At 36.8% G+C, this 25,656-nt stretch overlaps 1 protein-coding gene across 1 annotated transcript; it reads left to right on the top strand.

Annotated features, from left to right (window-relative positions):
• The first annotated feature begins 1,557 nt into the window (after positions 1 to 1,557).
• SERAC1 (serine active site containing 1) lies at positions 1,558 to 24,773 on the top strand. The gene is made up of 16 exons (XM_082480995.1): positions 1,558 to 1,669; positions 2,363 to 2,399; positions 2,709 to 2,845; positions 3,169 to 3,258; positions 4,006 to 4,137; positions 6,195 to 6,316; positions 7,787 to 7,915; positions 9,301 to 9,414; positions 11,046 to 11,208; positions 14,018 to 14,168; positions 14,999 to 15,140; positions 15,558 to 15,658; positions 18,832 to 18,929; positions 19,458 to 19,640; positions 20,119 to 20,262; positions 22,176 to 24,773. Exons 1-16 carry the CDS (start codon positions 1,570 to 1,572, stop codon positions 22,310 to 22,312), a joined length of 1,980 nt encoding a protein of 659 aa, XP_082337121.1. The 5' UTR covers positions 1,558 to 1,569; the 3' UTR covers positions 22,313 to 24,773.
• The last annotated feature ends 883 nt before the right edge of the window (positions 24,774 to 25,656 follow it).

The raw sequence follows: 25,656 nt of genomic DNA, 5'->3' as shown, positions 1-25,656 counted from the left end.
TTCAGAACTTTGGTAGTTTTAAAATACCTTATGTGTGTTTGTGATTGGAAAAAAAATTCTAGTTCAATTTGAGCATTCAGTGAATACAGTGCAATTTGTCTGTATTCTGTGTCTTCATAATGCTGAATTGCTAAGGCATTAATTTTAAAAAAGGTTCTCCTCTTCTTCATGGCTACAGCTAGGTTTTTATTCTTTTGTATGTGTAAGAATTTTTCTACAATGAGATGCGTCGTCTATGTTTTACCTGTAAGCATGCCCTATGAGTTTCATGATCCCATGGAGTCAGAGCATTTTAGAACCAACACTTATTTTCATTATCAGTAGAGTTTTTACATTCTTGAAGTATTAGTCGGATTTATGCTTTAAAGACAAAAATATGTAGTAGTTCTTGGAGCCTTGTTAGTAAAAATAAAAGACTTACTTGCTAACACAACCAATTAGGAATTTTAAAAGGAGTTGGTTACTGAGTTATATTAAAGCCCATGTTATATTGAGTAATGTCTTGATGGAGATGACTGTATCTGGTATTTAAGGGAGAGTTGCTAAGAAGTAGGAAAGGAGACTTACAAGCAGACAAGTTAATTGGAGATACATAATCACTAAAATCAACAGTAACACAGAGTTGTATGAAAAACTGCTTTAAAATTTTCTTGTCATTTAAGTACAGCCTATTAATTTGAGGAGCTTATAGACTTCTTTAATTCAAGCATATGGAGTGAAATGACACAAATATGGTTTATTGTGACCTCTGCTGTTAATCAAGTCTTTTGCTATCATGACCTTTGCTGTAAAAAGACAGGAAAAAAACTGCAACAGGTTTTTGTGCTCTAATTCTCAAATCAGTCATTACTTTTTTTTTTTCCCTCTTTTTTTATTTACACAGAATGTCAGTGTCGGCTTACTGTATATTTTGCTATAGACAAATAGGAACCTCTGGTCCAGCCACAAAAACACACCTACCCTGGAAAGATATCAGTGAGTAAAGTTCTGTATGTGTTGATCTGAGGTGTTAATAAAAAGGAAAAATCTGTGTTGGTATGACACCATGCATAATGAAATGATACAAAAGATCTAAATCCCTGAATACTTTGTGATCAAAAGCTTTTACTTGCCTAAAGTGGATGTCTGCTTTTGACCTTGCTTTGCATAATGATATGTAAAATGACACCAGCAGATTATCTGGGATTAGAACATGAGATGAGTCCGTCCCCCCCCCAATGCAATCTCATTAAACTGCTTTAAACTCCATTTTGTATCTGATTTTTTTGTAGCCTCTAGAGCCATGAAACAATTACACCCATAAATTGTGAATAAAGTTTTAATAAAGTTTGTTTCTATTGTTTCTTCCTCCTTATTTACTGATATTAGTTCTGCAATCTTTTCTGCTTAGTCTTTGCTTTCTTTGGTGCCTTCTGTACAGAATGACAATTCTTACGATTCTGAAGTTCATTTGTGAGCATTAAAAGATAGGTTATTTCCATTTCTGCTCTACAGGAAGCATTGCATTTTTTTCCCTTTTCAATCTTCTCTGCCAGTTATTTCTTCAACATGTAGCTGCCTCTTGTCTGCATGCAAAATTCTTATGGTCTCGCAAAGACAGAACCTGGTGGCAGTGATTGTGGGGCAAATCTCCCAATTCATGCTGAGGAAAAGAAATTATTCATGATAGGTGAGATGTGTTCCATTGGGTTTGCTGCTACTGATAATAATAGAGTTTCTCTGTATTGAGATCCTTACATCCAGATAATCAGCTCAACTTTGTTGAGGCAAAAGCGCTCAAATCTTACAGGAATTGTTAGACTTAAAAGGGAAATTGTTGCAAGTGATGTGTTTATTCAGCTGCTTGCTTTATAAATTAGATTCATATTATGGAACTCATAATGGATTTTTAAAAAAAAAATGTATTTTCTCAGGGAGACTCTGCAGGACTTTTCAAAGAACATACATACTCCTGTATGTATTCATGTACATTGAAGAAATATCCACACCATGTAAGAAAAAGCTAACTTCTTCAAATAGTCTAGAGTTCCAAATGAATGCTAGTGATACAGGCAGAAAAAGTTTATTGTTGATTCCTGCAGCTGAGCAATGAATGAAATAGATAGGTAGCAATACTCAAAGTAAATAGCACTAGCAGGATGCATGTTTCATCATCTTGCTTAGGAGAGCAGCAAATTCTAATCAAGCAATGTTTTCTCCGATTGTAAATTTAGGTAGTGATTTCCTGAAAGCCAGAGAGCAATAGAAAAAATTTAAAAAGCTTACTCTTAATAGCTAACATTCATACTGTCTGGTAATCAAATGCTATGTTTATATTGAGGTGATGCACACAACTTTGACATGAATTTTTTATTTTTTCAAGGGAAAATCGCAAAGGTAACTGGATCACTTATACTAGGGTAAGTTGGAACTGACAAGCATATATGTATCATATATACAGTAAAAATTTTAATTCGTATCTTTCAAAAAAAGTGACAATATTAAAGAACTTTTAGACGTGGTAGAATATAGTTTTGAAGCATATTTTCTGATAGTTATTACTTCTTTTGAGTATTTTAGAGTCTTTTTTCTACTTTGCTAAATTAAAATAACCTGCAGACTTATATATTCGATAAAATCTGGATGGTTTGTACCAAAATGATTGTTAATGTATTTTTGTCATAATATTTTTTAATTAATATTCATCTGCAGTTTTCTTCTATTTAAAGAGGTTTTGTATTCATTACGTATGAAGTCCTATCCCTAAAGAAGTTACTGCAAATCGATACTCAAGCTATACATCAAGAAAAACTTAAATCCCATGTATACGTACGTACAGCTTCTCTAAATCCAAGTGAATATCAAGGTAAGATGCATAATTGTTTGGATTCTAAAAGTAGAATTTTAAGAGAATAGAATGTTTCTGGAAGTCACTCTTATATAAGGAAAGTTATATCTCCTGAGGTCTGTTACAAAAATAATATTCTTTACAATGTCACCAAATTTATTTTAAGCTGGTGGCTTTTTTTTTTTAAGATAGTTCTATACATACAGTTCTTCTATATGAGATAATTCTATATCTATATCTGTCCATATGTATGTGTGTGTCTGTAAGAGAGATATATATATGAAAAATAATGTGAGAGAACTGTCTTTCAGACTTCCAGTAATCTACAAATACTCTTGTAGGGATCACATACCAAGCCAGAAAAGAAATCCATAAAGCAGTGAGGAAAATTCTAGAAACAGAAGCTAAAATTTTCTGGAGACCTTTTAATGGTAAGTATTGAAAGCATGGCTTCACCTATCATTATAATTTTGGATAGTAAGCCTTTTAGAAATTAAAATAATTTTTCTTACAAAATTAACATGTTCTTTTGTGTTTGAAATAGTGGCAGTATTACTTATAATTTTGTATATTAATATAGAATATTAGTATATATTTATGTATTAAAATAATTCCATTTCTAAAAGTAAATTAAAGTGATGGTTAAGAAGAGATTTGAGATTTTTTTATATCCTGTTTCAGAAGAGGTTTGAAGCTTAAAATAACAGGTTTGTGTACAAAAGGTGTTCGGGGCATGGAATACACTCAAAATTTCATTTTAGAAAAGGTTTCTCATTTAACTATCTGTTATTTAACTATCTGTGCTATGAAATTAATTGTTCAACATCAGAGCCTCAAGAGTTGCTAATCGTTTCCAGCTCCTGCTGGAAGCTGGCAATTCTGGTTGGTAAGGGCCAGCCAGGTGTTGTGGATGTAACATATGTGGAATATCAACTTGGTGCCACTAAAATGAATCAAAACCTCCCTATTGATTTAAAGACCAGCATTTTACTGATTTCATTCTGTCATTTTTTATTGTGCTAATTTAATATTAAAACATTACACTCTAAATTACTGTTAATGACTAATACTCCGATATTAAAGGAAACAGATTTTTTTTTTTTACTTAACAAATAGAAATGTGACTGTTAAAATGCTCATTAATAATAACTTGGGTTTTATTTCTTTCCTGGTAAAAGAACAATTCAGTACATTTGATGGAGAAGATCATGAATGTGCCTTATGGCTTCTCTTAAAGAGAAGTCAGTCAGAAGACAAAGAGGTCAGACTGCAGGCTGTACAAGACCTGGCAAGCAACAGTCACTGGCATGGTAACGTATGCTGATGTAGCCTAATTCATCCTAGAAGTGGAACTAAGTTTCAGTTAGCTGTTCCAAGTCTGCTGCCAACGTGAAAAAAAAGCTTGTAGCTGCAAGAAGTGTAAATACACTCTGAAATTTGATCTAAAATGTGGGGGGGTTATTTACATTTCAAGCAATTGTTCTCTCCTAATACCCTGATAGAATGTGTCTGCAGTGCAGGCTTCTCTGTTTCTCCACCAGAGAATTGAAACCACTGCCATGGTGTGTTAGAACAGCTCATGTTCATTAGTTCCTTAGTTTTTCTGTTGGGACTGCTAACGTGGTCACAAGTTCTGGCAGTGATTTTTTGTAAGGCTCTGTAGGAGCAAGTTTAAAGCCACGGTTAAATTAATAACAGTTGGTTAGGAGCTGACAGGTAGTAAATAGCGAGGTAGTAATGACAAACTATAGGTGGAGGACTTGTATGTGCACGCATTATTTGTAAGCCATTTTCCATCCTAGTTATTATTTAGTAGTAGTAGGTCCTCCCTGTTGCTCTAGCAGCAAATACCCATGAAAGTGCAAGTAAAGGGTCTGTGTCTGTATGTGTGTCCTCCTCCCCCCTCTATCACTAGTCCACATAAACAACATGACACTGTAATCTTGACTGTCATTATTCTGGTAACCAGTCAGTTGAGGACCTTTCACTCTTCCAGGGCAATTCCGTGCCTTGGGATTTATTTTGTTTCAGATTGCCTCTTTAAAATTCAAATCAATTTCTTTAAGCAATTTACATCAAAAAGCTGTGTTTGAAAATGTTTGAAAGCTAAGATATACCAAAGCTGAAGCTTTGTGTACTGATTTAATATAACTGTCTCATGTTTGTAGAATGCTGTTAGCAGGTGATCTCAGTGCACAAAATGGCTAGTATTCGGGAATCTAGTTGCTTTTTGTTGTCTCCATTTCTCTGTAATGCTCATTGGTGTAGTGTTTTGATGTTTCACAAACACTAATTATTCTTGCCAACTACCTCATGAGGGAAACAGGCTTTTTTTTTGACCTGGTACTCCAAAACCGAGCCCAAGAAAAGTTAAGACTGAAAGTATGTTCTAACTTTTCACAGCTAGGACCAAATTTTTCAGCATACCTGTTGTCATAAATACAGTATTTCACTTGTTCAAAGCACAGCTTCGGTGACTTCAGTTTGCAGCTGTAAGTTATCAGCACCAAATTAAAAATGTGGCCAATCTGTGACTGTTTGTGAAAAGTATATTTTAAATGGCTTGTCAGTTTTGTTCTGGAACTGTATAACAGTAACGGGGGTAGAAACAAATTTTTATAGAAAAAAGTATTGATCCACTTTAAGGTTATGTTTTCTTTTCCTTCCCTTCAGTTTGCCACTTAACTTCAGTATGTAATTTTCAATTTCTCCAGCTACAAAGTAGGTAGGTTTTGGAAAGGAACAGTAGTTACTGTTTAAATCTGGTGTCCCTTCTGTAAGGTAACTGAAAGTCTGTCTTCTATCTTCAGTAAGGAAGGGTACTTAAATTGTATTGTGGTGCTATCCTGCCTTTTCTAAGGTCACCTGATTTTGTGACATTAACAATTTTATTGAAACGTGCCTTTTGTATCATTTAAAATTAGGTTTTTGCAGCATTTGGATTTAAGCATCTGTTTTTTAATACTGTATGCAGAAAAAAGTATGCAAGAAGCCTTTCAAATTTTAACTCAAGCTCAGGGGATTAAGCTTGTGTTTGTAGTCTTTGTATTCATTTCAAAGTGGCAATACTGACCATTTGCTTTTGCTTGTGTTCAACTTATATCTTGGAACCTTTGTTAAACTGGTCTGTAATGAACAATTAGTGCCCAGCTGTATTTCAGTTCAGTATAGTCTGTAGCTGGTCTAACATCTGCAATTTTTATCTTTTGGAACTTGAGGTTCCAAAACCAGTGCTTATTTAAGTAGATTGCGGAGAGGTGGTTCTTTTTTCAAGTATATTTACAAAGTAGATCAAAACCGGCATTTTAAAACAAATGAAAGAAATAAAGTTTGTTTTAACCCTAACGCTGAAGTTCTCGTACTACAGATTATCAGTATGGTACAGTTGCCCAAGCCTGTGATCAAAGAACTGCTATAGGTCTGGCTCGATCCAGAGGTATCGACCTTCGCTTTTTCCTGCCTCCACCACCAATGCCAAAAATAAAGAATGTAAGTAAATGAAAAGTAGGTATTAGATTATTTTTGCTTGCTTGTTTGTTTGTAGTGCTTTTGTTGTTGGTAACCATACTAAAGTGGAGTTCTTCTAAAGTAACTAATGAGTAGTAAAATTAAGACCAAAATACAAAATTATAATATAGTGATACACCCCTAGGGTATATCTGCGTTAGTGAATGACATGATGGAAAGAAATAAGGATAGGAGTGTGGATCAATTATTGTTCTCGGGCTGCATGTCCACATTACATATTTACCAGCAGTGAAGTTTGAGCCAGTTACAGTCTGATACACACACTGCCTGTCTGTTCCTAGTAGGCAATGCGAAGCAGTCTTATATTAAGTCATCCTAGATTGCCTAGTTAATACTGTCAGAATCCTACAGGTAGAGAGCACTCCTGGAGGCCTCTATCGTCAGTGCTGGTGTGGTGCTCTGCTGTAGGCCCTCTTCTTTATTGCCAGCTTTTGAGTACCAACAAATCCATACTGGCCTTGGTTTGCTTTTATGTTAATTAGGAAATATGTATATATATATATATATATGATGGTTTGAGCAATCATGTGATCATATCAGCTTCTTCAAGTAACAGAATCAGCACATAAAGCATAATATTAGAGGTCTTCTGTAATGCTAATAGAATGAATGCTGGCAGAAGTCCCTCTCAGAGAATACCTGTGTACCTTAACCAACAAAAATCTGAGCAAACAGCTTTGATTGGTAGTGATATTTTTGCTTTCTTATCTTTGTAACACTACGTGATGGTGGATCTGTACCTGTCAGTCTTGAAGTACTGGCTTATACTAGTATATGGTTGTGTATATACTTCATTTTTACAGCAGTATGATTGGTCAGTGATTGAAGCTAAGAGTTCCCAATCTGCTGCTTAGGAAGTTAAAGCAAATCATTGTGGCAGCAAGTGTTGCTCTGCACATCAGATATGTCTCCATCTCTGATTGTAGCAAGGATTAGAATAACTGCAACTTTCATGACTGTGGGCAAATAAAATGACTTTGAATCTATTTTCCTGTAATCTACCCTGCATTATTAAATGAACATCTATATGAATATTTTGAAGATTAAAAGAAATGTTGTCTGCATTTTTTACTAGTAACTTATACATTCATTGTGATGGAGCAGCACCAAAATTACTGTGTAGTTAAGGATGAGCTTTTAAGCTTCCTGTGCCAACTGTTTTTTTCTTCTGCCCTTCAGACCTATTGGAATAAGGCCACCAAAGTATGAATTTTAAAGCTTGCTTTTCATCGCTCAGTTGGTGGTTTTAGAATTATCAGTTTCCAAAGTCTTTACAGGTGTAACTATTAAACTGTAGTTGCAAAGCAGTCAAGTCCAGGGTTCGTATTTATGGCCTTATTAATAAGGCTGATTCCATTATTTTGTATCTTTCTTTTCTCTGTGCTTTGCTTCGTGCCTTGAACACAAGCTATTTGTGCTTACTTCTCACAGGATTATCCCATAGAAGATGAACTTCGCTTGTTGTTAGTATCTTTACCTCAGACTGGTCTTGATCCATGTGTCCAGTACTTCACATCTCTTGCTTTACGTGAAAGTAGTCAGACTCTCGCTGCACAAAGGGTGAGTTCCCACCTGCAGAACAGAACTATTTGGGTTCTTTGTTCCTGCAGAGCTCAAAGATAAAAACCTATCTCCATGTTTTTAATCATTGTAATAGGAAGAGAAATACAGAGACTTTGTGACTGTAAAACACAAGTCAAATCTTTTCTATGTACAGTCTGTCTGCTTGAAAGCTTGTTTATCTTTCCCAGCTGTCCTAGTTGGTCTATTGAAAGATTATATCTTTACTTACAAGCCTTCCCATAAAGCAGATATTTCAACATTTTGTCCAGAACATTTCCTTCCCTTTGCAGTGCTTGTGAAAAATCATTTTACATTTCATCTTACCACTGTTTGAGTGTTCTTTTACTGCTGAGATGATTAAACCTCTGTTAAGTCTTACTAACAAACTGATGAGTTGTTAACACACCTTAAACAGTAAATTCTATTATATCACATGGAAATGCCTCCCTGTAACAGGTCACTGTTGCCAAAACCAGAATTGGAATAGTCTAGTGGTCTGTTTAGACTTGGAAACTAGGAATTCTTCAACTCTGTCCGACAACTTCCTGGGTGGCTTTAGAAACATCATTTAAAGTACTGCTATTGCTTAAAAATAATAATTGTAATGCCAGTGTCATCCATTATCACTTGTGCATTTTATTTTTTTATTAAAACGTTGTGACTCTTTAAATCAGTGATTATTTTGTAAGATGTAATAATAGAAGTGACTGTCTTGTTAATAATGATGCCTGTCAGGCTTTGTTTAGATATTTCAGAGTGCAATAACTCTTTATTTCCTATGACACAGTTATGTGTTTTACACTATGACTCCTTTATTGTTTTCACAGCCAGAGCTCTTGCTACAAAGGGAGCTTTGGTAAGACACCACAGTTGGAGGCATTTTGATAATCACGCTGTTATAGAAAACTGATTTTTATTGAAGTAATGCTGGTCATCTTACTGCATGATTGAGAGAGACTGGTCTTTAGAGACTATGCTATGTATTGAAGACCTTCTTTCCTCCTCTTCTCATTTTTGCATCTATGGAAATCTAGATGCAGTCTGATTCTTGCTTTTTTATGCTTAAGCAAACTATTTTAAAAGAAGACATTCAGTAACAAAATGAAAATCCTACATTTTCTCTCTTTATTGTATATTTTGAAGTTAATAGACTATGGAGATTACTGACTGCAAAAATCTAGTTACTATTTTCAGTTAAAAATAGTAGATAGTTTTATAATGTACTGTTGTGTAATCTGTACATTTTTGAAAAGTGCATGCATGCTGTGCACTCTTTACAGCAATTTCTATAGATCATTGCACACTCAATGTTTTAGTTTAGAAATGCTTATTTTATGTAGCCATTTGGAATGTGGTATAATTTTTACTGATTCTCATTGCAGGGAGGCTTATGGTGTTTTGGAGGAAATGGACTTCCATATTGTGAGACATTGAGTAAAATCCCTTCAGAGACAGTGGAACTCTTTTGCTTGCAAGCTTTAGTACAGCATTCTAAGGTAATTTGTCCTTCAAACTATAACTGAAAAGCTACATTTATAAACATTTCTTCCTAATGCTTTCTCATATATTGGGTAGGAGTTGCCATTTCCTTGTCCCCTAGCCCATACCCTTTCTGTAAGGATGTTCAGAAAACTGAGACTGGTGTGAATTGGAAGGCAGCATAATTTTTTCTCATGGGAAGCCTATGTAAGTTCTGTTACCATTTCTAATTAACCCTTGTAAGTTTCCCTGTAGTATACCTGTATGTATCTTTCAAGAAGTAAAAGGGCGGCTCTGACACAGCAAAGCAGGAGAGAATGCTTGAAGTCCGAAGGATTTAACAAGTCTCCCATTATTTAACAATACCTCCCACTGACACTCAAAGTCATTGGAGATAGAACACTTAGTATTTCCACTCTGCACCTTCTCAATACGCAAGATGCCGATGGTGTGAAATTCTTAGTGCAAAGTATGTGTGAATTTGTGTGAGTTGGTGTACATCAGTTCAGAAAGCTTACAAGCAGTTGTCTTCTTATGGCTCTTAATCTAGCTCTAGTGCAGGTTTCCAGAAAGCAAAGTAGCCTCATGAATTTGCTCTAATCAGAGCCAGAATGGAATGCAAACCTCATCTATTCACAAAGGCCCCTCCTTCAAGGGCCACTGCCTTTGGGCAGAATATTGCACAGCATGCAGCTAGCACAGTGCATCTTCCCAGGACCAGTCTGTTCTTTGCAGACACAGATGAAGAGTATGGAAGACTTTGTGTAACAGTGATTTGTCTTGTTTCCTGTTGCTGCGCTCTTCTGTGTGCACTTAATTGCTCAGAAGCCTAGCTCATTGAGAAACAGCATTGACAATACCAAATTGTTATTGGTAGTGGGGATGGAAAAAGTGCGGTTTGCCAGTATTCCTTTCACATCTTCCATATACATAGAAATTCTGACTTAGTCTAGAATTTGTTATATTCCAGATTTTCAGTTTAAACAAGTTGTGACTGTACTTATTCTGAATGTGTGTTTGTTGAAAGCCACAGACTTTAGGACATCAGCAGGTCTGTAACTACCACACATTTTTAAGCACTGTTGACAACATGTTTAAGTCATAAGCATTTGGCCAATATCATTTGTTGACACTACATGTTCATCTGCTTGGACTAGAATCTATTGTTACCCTTAAGATCAATAATGATAGCAGTGCTATTTGGAATGTAGATGTACCTTTGCATTTCAAAGAGAAGGGGTTATAATGATTGCATTTTAGGTGGTGAAGAGGAAGAGAAGTAGCTCTGGTCAAGATAGTGCTTTAACAAATGCAGACAATTGTCCTGTTCAGACTCTTGAACTGAAATTTGATCATGCCAAGTGGAGAGCTATCTCATCTTCCTCAGATATGGAGGACAGTAGAGTAATGGTACTCAGCATCTTTCAGGTTGTCAATCCATTAGAAATCATGCATTTAGCATATTAAAATATTTACTTCCTCTTCAACTATGGCATAATAAATTCTACATTAATAAGAATTTCTGTGTAATAAGGGCTCTGCATCATACCGGCTCCTTAAAATTCCCTAATTTGTGAATTAATAGCATCTCAAGGAACCTTCTGCAGAATGTCTACTTATTGTCATTGTATTTACTGTATAATGCTAGGTTTCTTCTCACTGTGATAAAATTGAAGCTAAAGGAGGCCTTCAGCTACTACAGAGGATATACCAGCTACGTAAAGATTCAGCAAAAATACAAAGGAACATAATTCGCATTATTGGAAATATGGCTTTGGATGAACGTCTTCATTCATCCATAGTACATGCAGGTAAAAGGAAAGCAAGTGCAAGCAGTCTGAATGTCAGATTCCTGTTCTAAAATTTTCAGAGGATTCAGTGCTTTTGTAAAATGCAAAGTACCATGGTAGTGTAGTGGATTTTATATCTGGGGGGATAGGGACGTGTTGTCATTGGGTTTAATACAAAAAATATAGACCGTTTAGATGATCTTGATTAAAAATTCCTGTATACTGTCTAGCCAATATATGTCAGTGCTACAGAGGTGTTCTGATTCTGATGGATAGTGAAAATTTAAACTTGGTTGATGTTTGGTTCACATTTCTGGCAAAAATCTTTTGAGTTTCCTACTTTTACAGATAATCTACCTTGTAGATTAATTTTTTTTAATTGACTGTGTTTTTGTCTCACAAAGGAACAGACCAGCTCACAGTCCTTACCTTTTGGAACAAAGTGAAACATGCCTTCCTGCCCTCCCTTGTTTCATGTTAGGCTGGTAACTTCTGCTAAGCTTTGCTCTGATGCCCCTTTTTTAATACCCTTAAATATCACAATAAAAGTTCTGTACCAACTAAATAATTCCCAACGTTTTATTAGGAAAGAAATAGAAAGAAAAATAGAAAATACCAGTATGCTACTGTATACAGCCAAGCTGGTGTCTGCCTCTTAAACGCAGTGCGTTTTTAATCTCCTTGTTGCAAAAAGGAGAAGTAGCAAAGGCACAGGGAAAGACCGTAAGGGTGATTAAAAATTTGGAGTGGCTGTGATATAAAGAACAAATAACTAGACTAAGACAGAAGCAGCGACTGAAGGAGAATATGATGGAGATTTATAAAATCCTTGCTGGCATAGAGACGGCAAAGAGGTAATGGTCATCTGCTGTTTCTTATAATGCAAGACCAAAGGTTCTTGTACATCAGTTATCAAGACGTGGAACAAATAAGTATATATTTTCCATACAGTGCATGACCAAACCAAAACTTGCCACAAAACATTGTGATTGTTGAAGACTTACAAACCTTCAAAAAGTGATTAGACAAATTCATGGAAAGAAAAATCCATAAAGCTCTACACACAGAAGCCAAGTTGCTCGCTGAAAACTGGGAGGGTATAGTGGAGAATCAGCACTATATACTTGCCCTTTTATTGCTCTATTCTTTTAATTTTAATTTTGTTCTGCAACTTCCATTACTGCTCACTTTTGGAGAAAGACAGCTGGACTACAAAGACCTTTGGTCTGAGCTCTAGCACCTTTCTTACATTCTTGTGACGACTGCTAAAACCATACGTGTAGAGGAAGAGACTGTAGTGGAAGAGTCAGCAGGTCCCTGGGGCAGAGCTCTCAGTACAAATGGAATTCTAGACAGTGAACCAGACTGCAGAGATGAGCAGTTGGATACTGCTGGTCAAGAGTTGATAAGACTTCTCTTCTGTTGTTGGATGATGAAAAGAAGAAAGAACCTCTTTTCCTTTGCAAAAACTGCTGGCACAGGAAGAGGAAGAAAAGCAATGATGCACAGTGTAGTAGCTATGATGGTGCATCTGGGGACAGAAGGATTCTGAACACTATTTTTGACTCTCCATCTTGGCTCATTTTAAGAGAAATGCAAAACCAGAGACGTTGCTAGTTTTAATTAGACCAGCTTCGCAATCTTTCATTGTATTTGGAGAACTGAAAATATATATTTAGATAGTGGTGTTCTTAAGGAGAAATTGCACAGTGATCAACATATATTCTGCTTAGGAATGTGATTTAAATACATAATTTTTAAAAAAAAAAATTACAGTTCCCAAAAGTACTTGCATTTAAACGAAACTCGTGTCAATTCATTCTTTTCCTCAGCCCACAGTGAGCTAACTATCTTGAATTAGCAACTTACTGGCTATACTAATAGCCACATATTGTACATGATTTTGAAACAGTGCTCACGAAGTAAATTGTTACTTCTTTTTCAAATCAGCCTCTGTTTGAAAATCTCTCTTCAAAGTGTTCCCAGGTTTTATTTATGAACTTGACTTTAATGTAATTGTGATTTATAGACCACTTTTGCTAACAACAACAAGATTTATCAGGATTTTAAAGAAATACATCTGTCTGTGTGTGTATAAAAGACAGTTCTTTGCATTTCTCAGTAGTCTATGAACATCGCCACCCATGTCTAAGAAACTGTATTTTACATCTTAGGTAAAGTATTATAAAGTGTCTGGGTTTTTTTTGAGCTAGCTGTGACTTAAAATTTTATTGAGGAATGCATTCAAAGGTTTCCTTCATTAATTTTGTTATGTTTCTTAAGTACATACAGTATACTATTTTTAGAATAGCGAGGACATTTTAATTCCTTAAACAGTTTTTCACACACTGGATTTCAAAATTAGAAATGGTTGTACTCTCACAGCAAGCATCAATTTTTCCACCTGCCATTATTCCTGTGGGTTGTTTTCTTTGTCTTATTTACGCTTTAAGCTTCATTTTCTCTCTGGGACGTTTCTTTTCTCTGTCTTTCTTGCATCTTACCTGCAAAAAGAGGCTCAAGATCTGTTCCCTCTTTGACAACTGCACTGACCTGCAGGAGACCTTCTCCTTCAGATCATAAGCTGAAGAGCAGTAAAATACATTGCCTCCTCACTGCTCTGGATTTTTGCATTTTGGAGGTTCCACTTACCTAGCATTGGCTTTCATGCGGTAAGGAGAGCGAATTGAAATAGTTGCTTTTGATGTTACCGTTCTTAAGTTTTAACATCTGTGTTCACAAGTATACTTTGAAGGATGATGTTTCTGAATTCTTTTGTTTGGATGATGTTTCTAATTAGTTAACCTGCCACTTTATTTTTTCGATGTAGGTTGGGTTTCTGTACTTGCTGAAGTAATGAAATCCCCACATGTCATTCAGTCTTCTCATGCATCCAGAGCTTTGGCTAATCTAGACAGGGACACAGTGAAAGAAAAGTATCCAGATGGTGTTTATGTCTTACATCCACAATATCGTAGCAGGTAAAGCAGAAGGAGGTATTGTACATGCTGTACTTTGAGTTACTTGTTATGCTGTTCAGGTACAAAACTTTGGAAGAGTTGACATCAGAGTGCTGCTGTAGTCATGTCACCTGCTCCTCCTGTTCTTCGGTGGGTTGAGAGGACTGAATTTAGATTCTCAAATAGAAGAACAACAGAAGTGCTGGGAGCAGTCCATAGCTATGAAAGGAGTATTATTGTACTGCATGGAAAAATCCAACCACAAACCACGAGATGAATTATTGCTTTGCATGCATTGCAACCATTTAACTTTTGCGTTGGCTGTCTTGGGATGCAGTGCCTTGTAATTATTCTGTTGGCAACAGCACATGTTGGCCTAAGATGCAGTAAATTTACAGCTTCAGCATCTTTTAATTGTGATTGTGTATCTAGGACTGAAGCAGTCTCCAACGTGGTATGTCACTTAGTAGCAACTATTCCCGGGGTCACTGGTGTTAGTCAGGTTACAGTGAAGATCTAATTTGATGATAAGTCTGGAACTAGCAAGATGCATTAGCAGTAGCTGGAGAGAATGGTGTTTTTCATTATATAAAAATGTAATTTGTGAGGTGGGTACTTTTCATACCTTTTTTAAATCTCTCTCTTCTGGGTGGATACCTGGCTTTTATCTTGATCTGAGTATCCTCTTTGAAATGTCGTGAAATGTCATTAAATGCTGTCCATAAGGTAAGAAATCGTATGGTGTGAACAATAGCATTTTGGCATCCCTTAGGTTAAAAGTTCTGTGTAAATTTAATTTGCTAAAAGAATACGTATGATGCATCTCTTAAAAATTCCTTTTTCTGTATCAGTCAGCCCATCAGAGCAGACATCCTTTTTGTTCATGGTCTTTTGGGAGCAGCATTTAAAACCTGGCGACAGCAAGACATTGACCGGCATTTGGATAAAAAAGCTTCAGAAGGGGAAGAGGACTATAGCCAGTGCTGGCCAAAGGTAAAAAGACAATAACATTTCCACATGTGGCTGCTGTTTTTTCGTTAGTGAGAGCTGTCCAGAGGACACATTGCTATAACCACCGAAGTATCTCTGTAAAACTTAAACCGATCTGTCCTGTTGGTAATCTTAGTAATTCTTGTTGCACCCAGGAGAGGGAGCCAGGAACGCACGAGTTAGTAATCTGTCTCCATCCTTTGCCTACTTTGTGGCTTGGGAACAGGCTGACTTCACCAGCATGTAATAAAAGAAAAATAGTCTAGGTGTAAGATGTATTTGGGGATTAACTGAAGAGCAAAAATCTTTCTTGATATTGTCCCCATAGTAACATCTTTGCTCTATTGCTGGTAACTTGCTTGCAAGAATTTAAGTACTTCAATTATAAGCTCCTTTTGGTTTCGCCTTTCTTTAATTTAGACGTGGCTGGCTTCAGACTGTCCTGCCCTTAGAATCATATCTGTGGAATACGACACCCATTTGAGTGACTGGAAAGCAAAATGTCCTGTTGAGGCTCACAGGTAACAAATGTAGTGTCTGTGGTTTAGAGGAGGGGCAGGAGAGAGACGTGGAAAGCTGATCCTTGGGATCACCTAGTGTGAAACAGTGAATTTTATTTTTCCTGTTGCGTTTGGAAAAACATTAAGTACAGTCATGGTATGCTTGAGCTTTTTAGCTTCATGGATAATTACTTGTGGAAACTTCCTAAATTCTTACAGTCTATTCTGCTTCGTGTTTAGGGGAGACACTAAATTATGCTATTAGTTGATGTAAATATAGCATCAATTTTATATCTTAAGAGAAATATTTCTTAAACTTAAAATGACCCAATACTGCTCCATAAGCACAGCAAAAAAATCACTGTACTTTGACTTTATACTCATGATAAAACGAAACATATCATTTTCATAGAGTCATAGAATTGTTTAGGTTGGAACAGACCTTTAAGAGACCATTGAGTCTAACCGTTAACCTAGCACTGCCAAGTCCACCACTAAACCATGTCCCTGAGCACCACATCTACCCATCTTCTAAATCCCTCCAGGGATGGTGACTCCACCACTTCCCTGGGCAGCCTGTTCCAATGCTTGACAACCTTTTAGGTGAAGAAATGTTTCCTAATATCCAATCTAAACCTCCCCTGGCACAACTTGATGCTGTTTTCTCTCGTCCTGTCACCTGTGACTTGGGAGAACAGACTGACCCCCACCTCCCGACAACCTCTTTTCAAGTAGCTGTAGAGAGCAATAAGGTCTCCCCTCAGGCTCCTTTTCTCCAGGCTGAACAACCCCAGTTCCCTCAGCTACTCCTCACAAGACTTGTTCTCTAGACCCTTCACTAGCTTTGTTGCTCTTTAGACACCCACCAGTATCTCAATGTCTTTCACCTACTGAGGGGCCCAAAGCTGAACACAGTATTCAAGGTGCAGCCTTACCAGTGCCTAGTATAGGGGGACAATCACTTCCCTAGTCCTGGCCACACTATTTCTGATACAAAGATACTTTTATTCAAGAAGTGTTCATCCCTGGAAAGAAATTCATGTAACTCATTGACAGATAAAATACTGCAGCTGTAACTGGTTTGGTCAGATAGTGTAATTCACCTTGTCAGAGGAGTTGTTTTTACTGACCATGAACCAGGTAGGTCAGAGGAAGATGGTACCTCCAAACATGTTCCTTCTAAAAATAAAATTATGTTGAGCCCGTAAAGGTTATTTGGCTTGAATGGATTTTAGGCATAGTAATTGAGTTCAGTGACCTTTAAATCAGATCCTAATCTGAGTCCTTCAAACACTTATGCAGATACTTAAGCATGGAACTAGTACTGTAGATTTGACTTGTATACTTCAGGGAAGGCATGTGCATGACTGCTCACAGGTTAAGAATCTGAAAATTGATTATATTTTGTGTAGGGAAGAAAAAAAATCAGCACATGTATAATAGACTGGGAACTTGGTACGTGTTCATTGCCTCCTCCCTGTGGATTTACGGTGGTTCAATGCAATTATTACATTAAAGAAAGCATGTAAGCAGGGAAAAAATAAGGAAGACATGGCTGTTAATATGTTTGAAATTAGGCAGAACAATGACAGTAAAAAATATGTAGGTGGCTACATCTAGAAGGTCTAAAGAAGACCGGACCTTGTAGAGGGGCCTTGTACCTTGTTTTGCATCCAAAGAAAAGCAACGAAGCTAGTGAAGGGTCTAGAGAACAAGTCTTATGAGTAGCGGCTGAGGGAACTGGGGTTGTTCAGCCTGGAGAAAAGGAGTCTGAGAGGAGACCTGATTGCTCCCTACAGCTACTTGAAAGGAGAATGTAGAGATGGGAGGTCGGTCTGTTCTCCCAAGTAACAGGGATTTAGAAGACGGGTAGATGTGGTGCTTAGGGACATGGTTTAGTGGTGGACTTGGCAGTGTTAGGTTAACGGTTGGACTCGATGATCTTGAGGATCTTTTCCAACCTAAAAGATTCTATGATTCTAAGAGAACCTTTTACCTGTGTCCATCTAGAGTTAGTATAATGGAAGAAAATTTTAAAAAGAAATAAACATTTTTTTTTTTTTAAGATAGTGTCTTTTTCATTACAGAATGGAAAATTATATTACCTGCTATTTATGGTCACTCCAGCATAGTATCTGATTATTTTATAATTTGATATGGTTAACAAAAAATGAAAGATCTTGAAGATATTTTTAACTCACAGGAACAGAGATGTAGCAGTAGAATCACAGCCTTATGACTGCTTCGAGTGTATAGGCTCATTCACTGTTTCAAAAATGAATTTTTATGTCTCCCAGCTATCCTAAAGTCTATTGTTCAGCTGAAAAGATACATTGGAGTATTCTTTTCGTATGTGTTATAAAAGCAATTTCTAGTGACAATGCTGAGAACCAATAGAGATGAAGTGAATTATTTTGCACAGTGGTTGCCCCAATATCCTGATGTTTTCATTATCCGAGGGTCTTCTATGTTTGATTCTTACTACACTGCAAGGAGTAACAATGTTGCATTTTGAAGCTTGGATTGGGAATTGGGATTGGTTTTATTTTGGTTCCACCACAAATTCATTTTCAATCTCTAACATATAACTTGTCTCTTTATAAAGTGGAGATTATTGTGCTTCTATACTGTTCCAGTACAAAGCACTTGGATAATATTGTCTGGAAAGTATAACAGACATCTGTGATTTTTTTTTTTTTTTTAATGTAATGATTGATCATGCACATAGTTATTAAATTCCTGTACATTGCTTCACATTTTGAGCGCCGTTTAGCAAAGTATATTTTTGTCAGAGGTTAGATATATTCTTCTTTCAGGGGATAAAGTTCATTATGCATTCACGATGCTTTCATAAAATGAAAATGTAATTTTGTTACAATGTGTAAATGAAACTAAAACTCCACAAAGAGATTTGTTGAACTAAAGATAAAGGAAATGAGTGGTGAGTGAAATAAAAATAAAACTTTCTAGCAAGCTCAAGAGACTGAATTTAGCTCAATTCCTGTTGTCCTTGTGAAGCCAACCTTACAAAAGTTTTTGGCATTTTTCATTGTAGCAACAATAATTAAGTAATTGATGTTATGTACCTAATTCACTTTCATAAACACTCAGCATTGAAAATACATTCTGTTTTAACATTGCCTTTAACCTATCATGCTTCATCATGCTTGTGTTTGTTTTTTTTTTCTTTGCAGGAAGTCTATTGCATACAGGAGCAATGAGCTTCTTGACAAGCTCAGAGCTGCTGGGATCGGAGACAGACCTTTGGTGTGGGTATCACATAGCATGGGTGGTAAGCACATTGCCTGGTTGATGGAAAATATTTATTTGCTGTTATATTTCAGAATAAGCTGTAACCAAGTTCAGTCTGAAATGCAATTATTCAGAATAGTTTATCTACAAAATTTGCGAAAACCTAAATATAGAAAATATATATATATTCAATAGCATATACATTTTGAAAGGATTTTTATTGCTGTTTGGTTTTAGTGTGTTGATTTAAAAACAAAAAATCAGTGAGTTGAAATTCATGTAAATGGGAATCCAGAGGCAAAATTTTCTCCATGATTAGGCAGATAGTAAATGTCATTAGCAACACTTAAAGCAAACGAAAATTGGATTTGCATCATTCATTGACATTTTATTTTAATGCTTCCTCAGGTTTGGTTTGGTTTTTTTTCAACTTAATCTTAGATATTTGACAAACTAAGGCCTAATCAACTGAGGCAAGAATATAGTTAGTTGTTTCATGGATAATATAGCATGATCATTATTTTCACAGTGGTTTAAATCCTCGCATTAATTCAGTTTCTGTTGCCAGGTCTTCTAGTAAAAAAGATGCTGGTGGATGCTTCCAAGAATCCAGAAATGGATAAAATTGTAAACAACACCAGAGGAATCATATTTTATAGCGTACCTCACCATGGTTCCCAGCTGGCTGAATATTCTATAAATGCCAGATATCTTCTCTTTCCGTCTGTGGAGGTTAAAGAACTCAGCAAGGGTACGCTCACTTTGCTACTATTTAACAACGGGGATCTATGCTAATCTGTTCATGATGCATTTTTTTTTTATTGTGCTGTCAGAAAAAGCTGGATAAAAACAACAACCCCCCTTTTTATGTTTTGGGTTGTGTGTTGAATTACTGTAAGTAGTTTTGAGTAACTGTTTCATTTGATTGCAGAGACAAGGGGAAAAAAGGAGTCAGAACAAGTTCATAGAAGAGTAGTTTGGGCCATTTAGCAATGTAGTAACTCAACATGTGATGGACTTTTGACTCTTCTCAACAAATTCCATGTTATGCAGAAATAAACAATTGTTGCATATGATAGCTGGAAAAAGGTATTACAAGCAAAATGCTACTTCTTTTACTGGAGTATTAATTTTTCCAAAGCATCTCTTTAGGAATGCAGTCTTGCCTGACAAATGCTATAATCTTATGTTCAAGATAACACTGCAAAAATTATGTTGTTCTTTCTCAGATTCCCCTGCCCTTAAAGAGCTGAATGATGACTTCCTGTCTTTTGCCAAAGATAAGAAATTTTCAGTGCTGAGTTTTGCAGAAACCTTACCAACACATATAGGCAGCATGATAAAACTGCACGTCGTACCTCTGGAATCTGCGAGTAAGTCAAATAGCTATTTAATTTATTTAATTTTGTATATATTCATGTAAACATGGATAATGAGGAAGGATTATAAATGCTATGGTGGAAAGACCTAGAACGTCTGTTATATTGTGGGGTTTTTTGTTTAAACTTTTGGCTGAATTTAAACTACAGTCTCCCTGCTGAGATCAGAGGCAGGTACGTTTATATCTTAGAATAGGAATTGTTTGTTTTGATTTTTCTAAATGTGAGTGACACTTGCTTATTGAAAAAAGCAGGGTAGACCCTGGTCTAGTGTTACATTGTTGTAGTCCTTTCCTTTGTAATTATGAGTAACTGTTGTTTATCCTTGTATAGGTAGGCTGAATAGTGTTTCAGAAGCTCCCGTAATTCCAACTATTTCCTCCTTTAAAAAACAAGAAAGAAAATTCGTAAACTGCTAATGGAAGGAAAAAGTCACAAAGCTGTTTTTCAGTGTTAAGAATCCTTTATCTTCCCTATCTCAGGCACTTAAGCAATAGAGTTTACCTCCTGAAGAGTTCCCTCCATCTTTTTTACTTTTGTAGGAGATAGAACCAGATAGTTCTTTCTCTTGCTTTGTTTATAGGTGTTCAACTTATAGAATTGTATTAAGCCTGATATTTTCAGGTCTTGCATGAGCAAAACCTTCTTCTGCACTGCCGAAGGAACTTGTAAGGCCTTGAACAGAAACTGTTGCTTTGTTAGGTTTTAGATCAGGCTTTCCACCAGCTAAATCCACTAGCTTAAATGCAAGGTTAGTTGCTCTGAAAAAGGTTGACCATACATCCCAGAGTCAATATTTAGCAATATTTTTTCAGTATGTTTTCTCAAGGAGCAATTGTTTGCAAAAACGTTGCTGATGCAATTTTATTGGCGAGGACTGAAAAACTGGGCATTCATTTTTTTAGTGAAAGAAAATGAAAAAGAAGGCTGGATAACAGTGCACAAATAAGCACTGTGCACTTATAATTTTGTATTGTATTTCTCCTCTTCTAGAGATGACATATAATGCAGCACATGAGTTCTCAAAAGCCTTTAGAGGGCATATAATGGTTCGGTGGCACGCCACTCATTTTGTTCAAAACCCAGGCTGACAAGCAGTACACTCACTGTTTCTTACATGCACGTTTGGGCACATGAAAGCAAACCTTCATCCTGCTCTAATGTGATTTTACATAGTTAAAGATCCAGAGTTCCAAGCAAAATGGAGGATTTCTCAGAAGGCTGAGTGAATAGACAACAAACTGGAATGTGGTAGTCACAGCATCCCAACTGGAAAGTTCACTAGTAGTGATAGCTGTCAGGAAAGAATCAATGCCGTAGTGTGCCCCAAAATCAGTAGCTGAAAATTGAATACTTGTATTCTGCAATTAAGCAATGTGATTTTTTCATGTCCCCAGAAATGCGTGTAGTGATTTGTGGCATATTTCAGGTGCATTCTAGTCCCATTTTTAATCTCCACATCAAAGTACTTTTATAAGGAATATGGGCCATTCATGGTGATCAGAATCTGGGTACCCTGGATTAAACCCTGTCCCTGTTCATGTCAGTGCTTAAACTTTGGGCAGAACTTTGCTGTCAGTCAGTTGCTGGCAAATGAAGTTTTGATTCTTTGAAGTTGTCTATATGGAGAAATGTGTATTTGCGTATTCCCAATAAAGATAGTAGAACTCTGACCTAATGGTTCACCAGTGTGGGTTTTGTAGCAATGTATAGCTCTATCTGACTATAACAGTGTGTATTGATGCTTTTAGCACATTAAAAAATAATGAAGACAAAACACTTAAACTGAAAACAAAAGTTGCTTTTGAGGGAGAAATTACTAATGCAAGATGCTCTTTTCAGTCTAGGTGACCTTATGAACTTTGGTAGTTTTTTCTTTTTTTTTTTTTTCCCCCCCCCTCTCCCAGAGTTGGGAATTGGAGACCTTATTCCAGTGGATGTTAATCATCTAAATATTTGTAAGCCAAAGAAGAAGGATGCTTTCCTGTACCAACGTACATTGAAGTTCATTCAGGATGTTTTAGCCCAAGAACTTGGAGACTGAGTTTTTGCCATCCTTGCTGCTTATTTCTTCTATTTGATGTAACACAGTAAGTTCTTCTCCTAATATTGTTAGGGAAGCTGCAGAACTACGAAGACCCTATGTCAATAGTATCTGCTGCTAAAATAATTTTCAGTGCATCTCTGATATAGACACCTCTCCAACTTATTTCTAAAATATATTCAGCAAATACAGACTGAAGTCCTATGAACTTGGCAAAAAGAAAATGTGTGTTGGCTTGGAGTGATCATGATCTGCCAACAAAATGGGTGTAAATTCTCCAGCAGTTTGGCTGGGGTGGGGATGGGGATTCAGTGGAAAAGAAGTTACACTTAGTCTAAAGATATCCCTTTGGAGCAACACAGCTAGACTATGGAGAGTGCCCAGGATATCTTCTTTTAGCAAAAAAAAAAAAAAAAAAAAAGCTTGCTCTGGAGGTAGGTGGTCTTGTTAAGGTAAATATACATCTGGGACTAAAGTCTTACAGAGAGGATCAGAAACAGTTAACAGAGGTGGTTATTTGTTGTGTCAAAGGGGAGAAGAAGCATATGGCTACCTCAAACTTTCGCTTACTGTCCATGTGAAGTGGTCTGACTGGAGCCTGAAGAAATTTATCCAAGTGAATGAGGGTAGCATTTTGATCTAGTGGCCCAATTACAGGAGGTTTTGTAATTTGCCTTTTCATTTAATAGACCACCCAGATCTGTCAGCAAATATGGCATCTGTTTTCTGCGTGAGAAAGAGATAGGTTGGTACATTGTCTTGCATAGACAATTGTAGTTTTAATCTGTTTGTATAAGTGAAAACAAATGTTCACTTTCTTTTACATTTCTCTTTTAGTCTTAGCAGCTTGTGAGATTGCTTTATTTAGGACAGTGTGTATCTGGTCAGACTCAGGGCAGTTCTGTGCTTGTTCACATGGAAGGTACAGAACAGAGGCTTAGCTCTTTTGCTTTACTCTCGGGACATACCGAGAAGATGCTACGTTCAAATCCCTGGCTCATGTTACTCATTTGGAAACTTTTACGTTAGCTGATTTAAAGAGCATTGAAAATGCTCAAGTGGAGTAAGACAAATGTAGGCCCTGACAAGAAAGCTAATGCTTAGATTTTGGAGCTCAGGTAGAGGAAAGTAAAGCAGGAAAAAATTCAGGTGATCGTAAGGTCCCATGGGAAATGCAGAAGATCCCATATGTTTTGGTTTCTTGAGGCCCTACTGTATTTATTGGTGTAGATGTAGAGAAAAACAGCAGTGTTGTCTTATTTGAGTTTATGTTTATTTTATGTTCAGGATAACTTAACAGTACTGATGAGAAATAAGTATTTTTAGAAAAAAAATGGCAGCGCTCAGTCACTTTTTCAAAGTCTTAGATAGTTTGCAATGTAGTAGATAGTTTGCAAAGCAGCCTAGTCTAATTGTGGTCTCTTTCCTTCCTTTCTTTACACCCCCAACCCTCTCTGAAAACAACCACAGGCTATGATTAGGCTATACTGTCCTAGCTGACCATTTGCTAAATAAGGCCTGTATTGATGACAAGTTTAAGATGTCTCTTAGCATCACTTATGTGAGATGGATCTAACATTACTGGCCTTAAAATTATGGCTATGAAAACTACCAAAGAGGTGGGATGCGCCTTGCAGTTCTGCACGGACTTGGGGCAGGTGCCAGTGGCCACTGCAGTTCTGCCAGGTCCTGAGGCCACCTCGGCTGTTCCCACTTGAGAGCACTCCAGCCCGGGAGGACACTACCTCTGAAAGTGCACTTCTGGAAGTTGAGCCTTGACCTGCTGGAGTTGCATAGTAAAATTCACAAGAGCAGTACAGGGAACTTACAGCACTACACTGGCACAAAGAGCAATTTCCCCCCTAATCAAGATGTGGGTAAGAACACTGCATGGCAGTATTTCAGGTAGAAAATGTAACAGGACTGTCGTAACTTCTAGAGAGGTTTATCCTTTTTACACTGTGGTTTAAACTTCAGAGTGTAAATATATTAGAACACTTTGTGTTTGCAAAGTAGAGGGTATGTGGAATTCATTGTGAATAGACAATGCGTGTTTAGTGTGACAAATCTTGTATTGATTTTAATAGACTTTGGTTTACAGTGATCAATGACATTACACATTAATCTCAGTAAATGCATCTATGTTTTGTTACTGTAACTGGAACTCCTGAGATAACTTTCTCCTTTTTGTAACCGTATGTATATATGTGTAACTTTTAAAACTAATATTTTGAGGGGGGGTGTTGCTCAGGTTTGGGTTTGGATTTTTTTGAATATAGTAATGAAATTTGTTTTTTAATATGTACTAGATATGCCACAAAACTTATTAAAGGTGAATGATCTGCCAAATTAATGCTCTGGATCATGTTCACTTTTGTCAAAGACCTGCATTACTTTTATGTGATTGTCTCATGCTGGAAGAGTATAATGTTTACCCTTCATCTTCGGTGGAGGCACAGTATTGGGGGGTGCAGCCGGTCATCAATGTTTTGCCAGACTGAACAGTTGTGCTTTTGGATTTTGCAACAGTGCCTCCTAAACCATGTACAGACATTGGTTTGGGGGCCAGAAGGTCTGTTGCGTAGCATTTGTCTGCTTCCCATTAAAAACTTATGCTTTCACGCTTCCCTGGTGTCACTAATAGGAGTTTGTCAATCCTCTCGTACTTGTTGGTCAGCAGTCTTGTATAACTGTATTGGTATTTCTAGTAGCAACAGTCATCAAGTTTTTAATTGCTGTGATTACAGTAGTGCAAACTGGCTTTCACTGTGATTTGTGCTCCATGGTGCCAGGCAGAGCAGCTAGCGAGAAAGGAAAAATTTTCCATCTGGTGAAAATGTCAATTCTGGACAAAGAGGAAAAAGCAAAAATGTTGTTGTGTCAGAGTGGAAATTCTAAACAACATTTTGGGTTTGGTTCTCTTTCTCTTTGTTTGTTTCAGTGATCACCCACCTAAAGAAGCTAAATAGGGCAGTTGCTATACCAAGGAGAACCACTTACCCCACCCCAAACATGAATGCAGCTGAACAACCAGGGTTGCTGTACTACAGCGTCCTGAGCAAACTCACGTGGTGTTAGTCCCTTGCCAAAGTTTCTCACATTAAATAAGCACACAGATGCTTAGATACTTCCATCTGGTACGTCATTCATACCTGGCTTCACAGCCAGCATCAACAATTTTAAGATTTCCTAAGTACTGGGTTTACAACACGGAAACTGTCGTGGGATAGCCACTCCCTACCACCCCTTATATGGCCCTCAAAACTGATAGCTGTCACTGAGTACATTGATTTCCAGTGATAATGTCCCAGTGAGAATGGGCAGCAGAGCCGAGGACAGAGCCG

Source organism: Vanellus vanellus (assembly GCF_965231255.1).
Source record: "Vanellus vanellus genome assembly, chromosome: 3".
NCBI lineage: Eukaryota > Metazoa > Chordata > Aves > Charadriiformes > Charadriidae > Vanellus > Vanellus vanellus.
Note: the sequence above shows the minus strand (reverse complement) of the source record. Positions and strands in the feature narration are given on the sequence as shown.

What these genes read in the sequence shown, in the direction of transcription:
- SERAC1 (XM_082480995.1), top strand. Translation starts at nt 1,570, where the DNA reads ATGCAAAATTCTTATGGTCTCGCAAAGACAGAACCTGGTGGCAGTGAT. An exon ending in TTTCTGGAGACCTTTTAATG is followed by an intron (nt 3,259 to 4,005) that starts GTAAGTATTGAA and finishes TCCTGGTAAAAG; the next exon opens with AACAATTCAGTACATTTGAT. An exon ending in TGTCCTGTTGAGGCTCACAG is followed by an intron (nt 15,659 to 18,831) that starts GTAACAAATGTA and finishes TTTTCTTTGCAG; the next exon opens with GAAGTCTATTGCATACAGGA.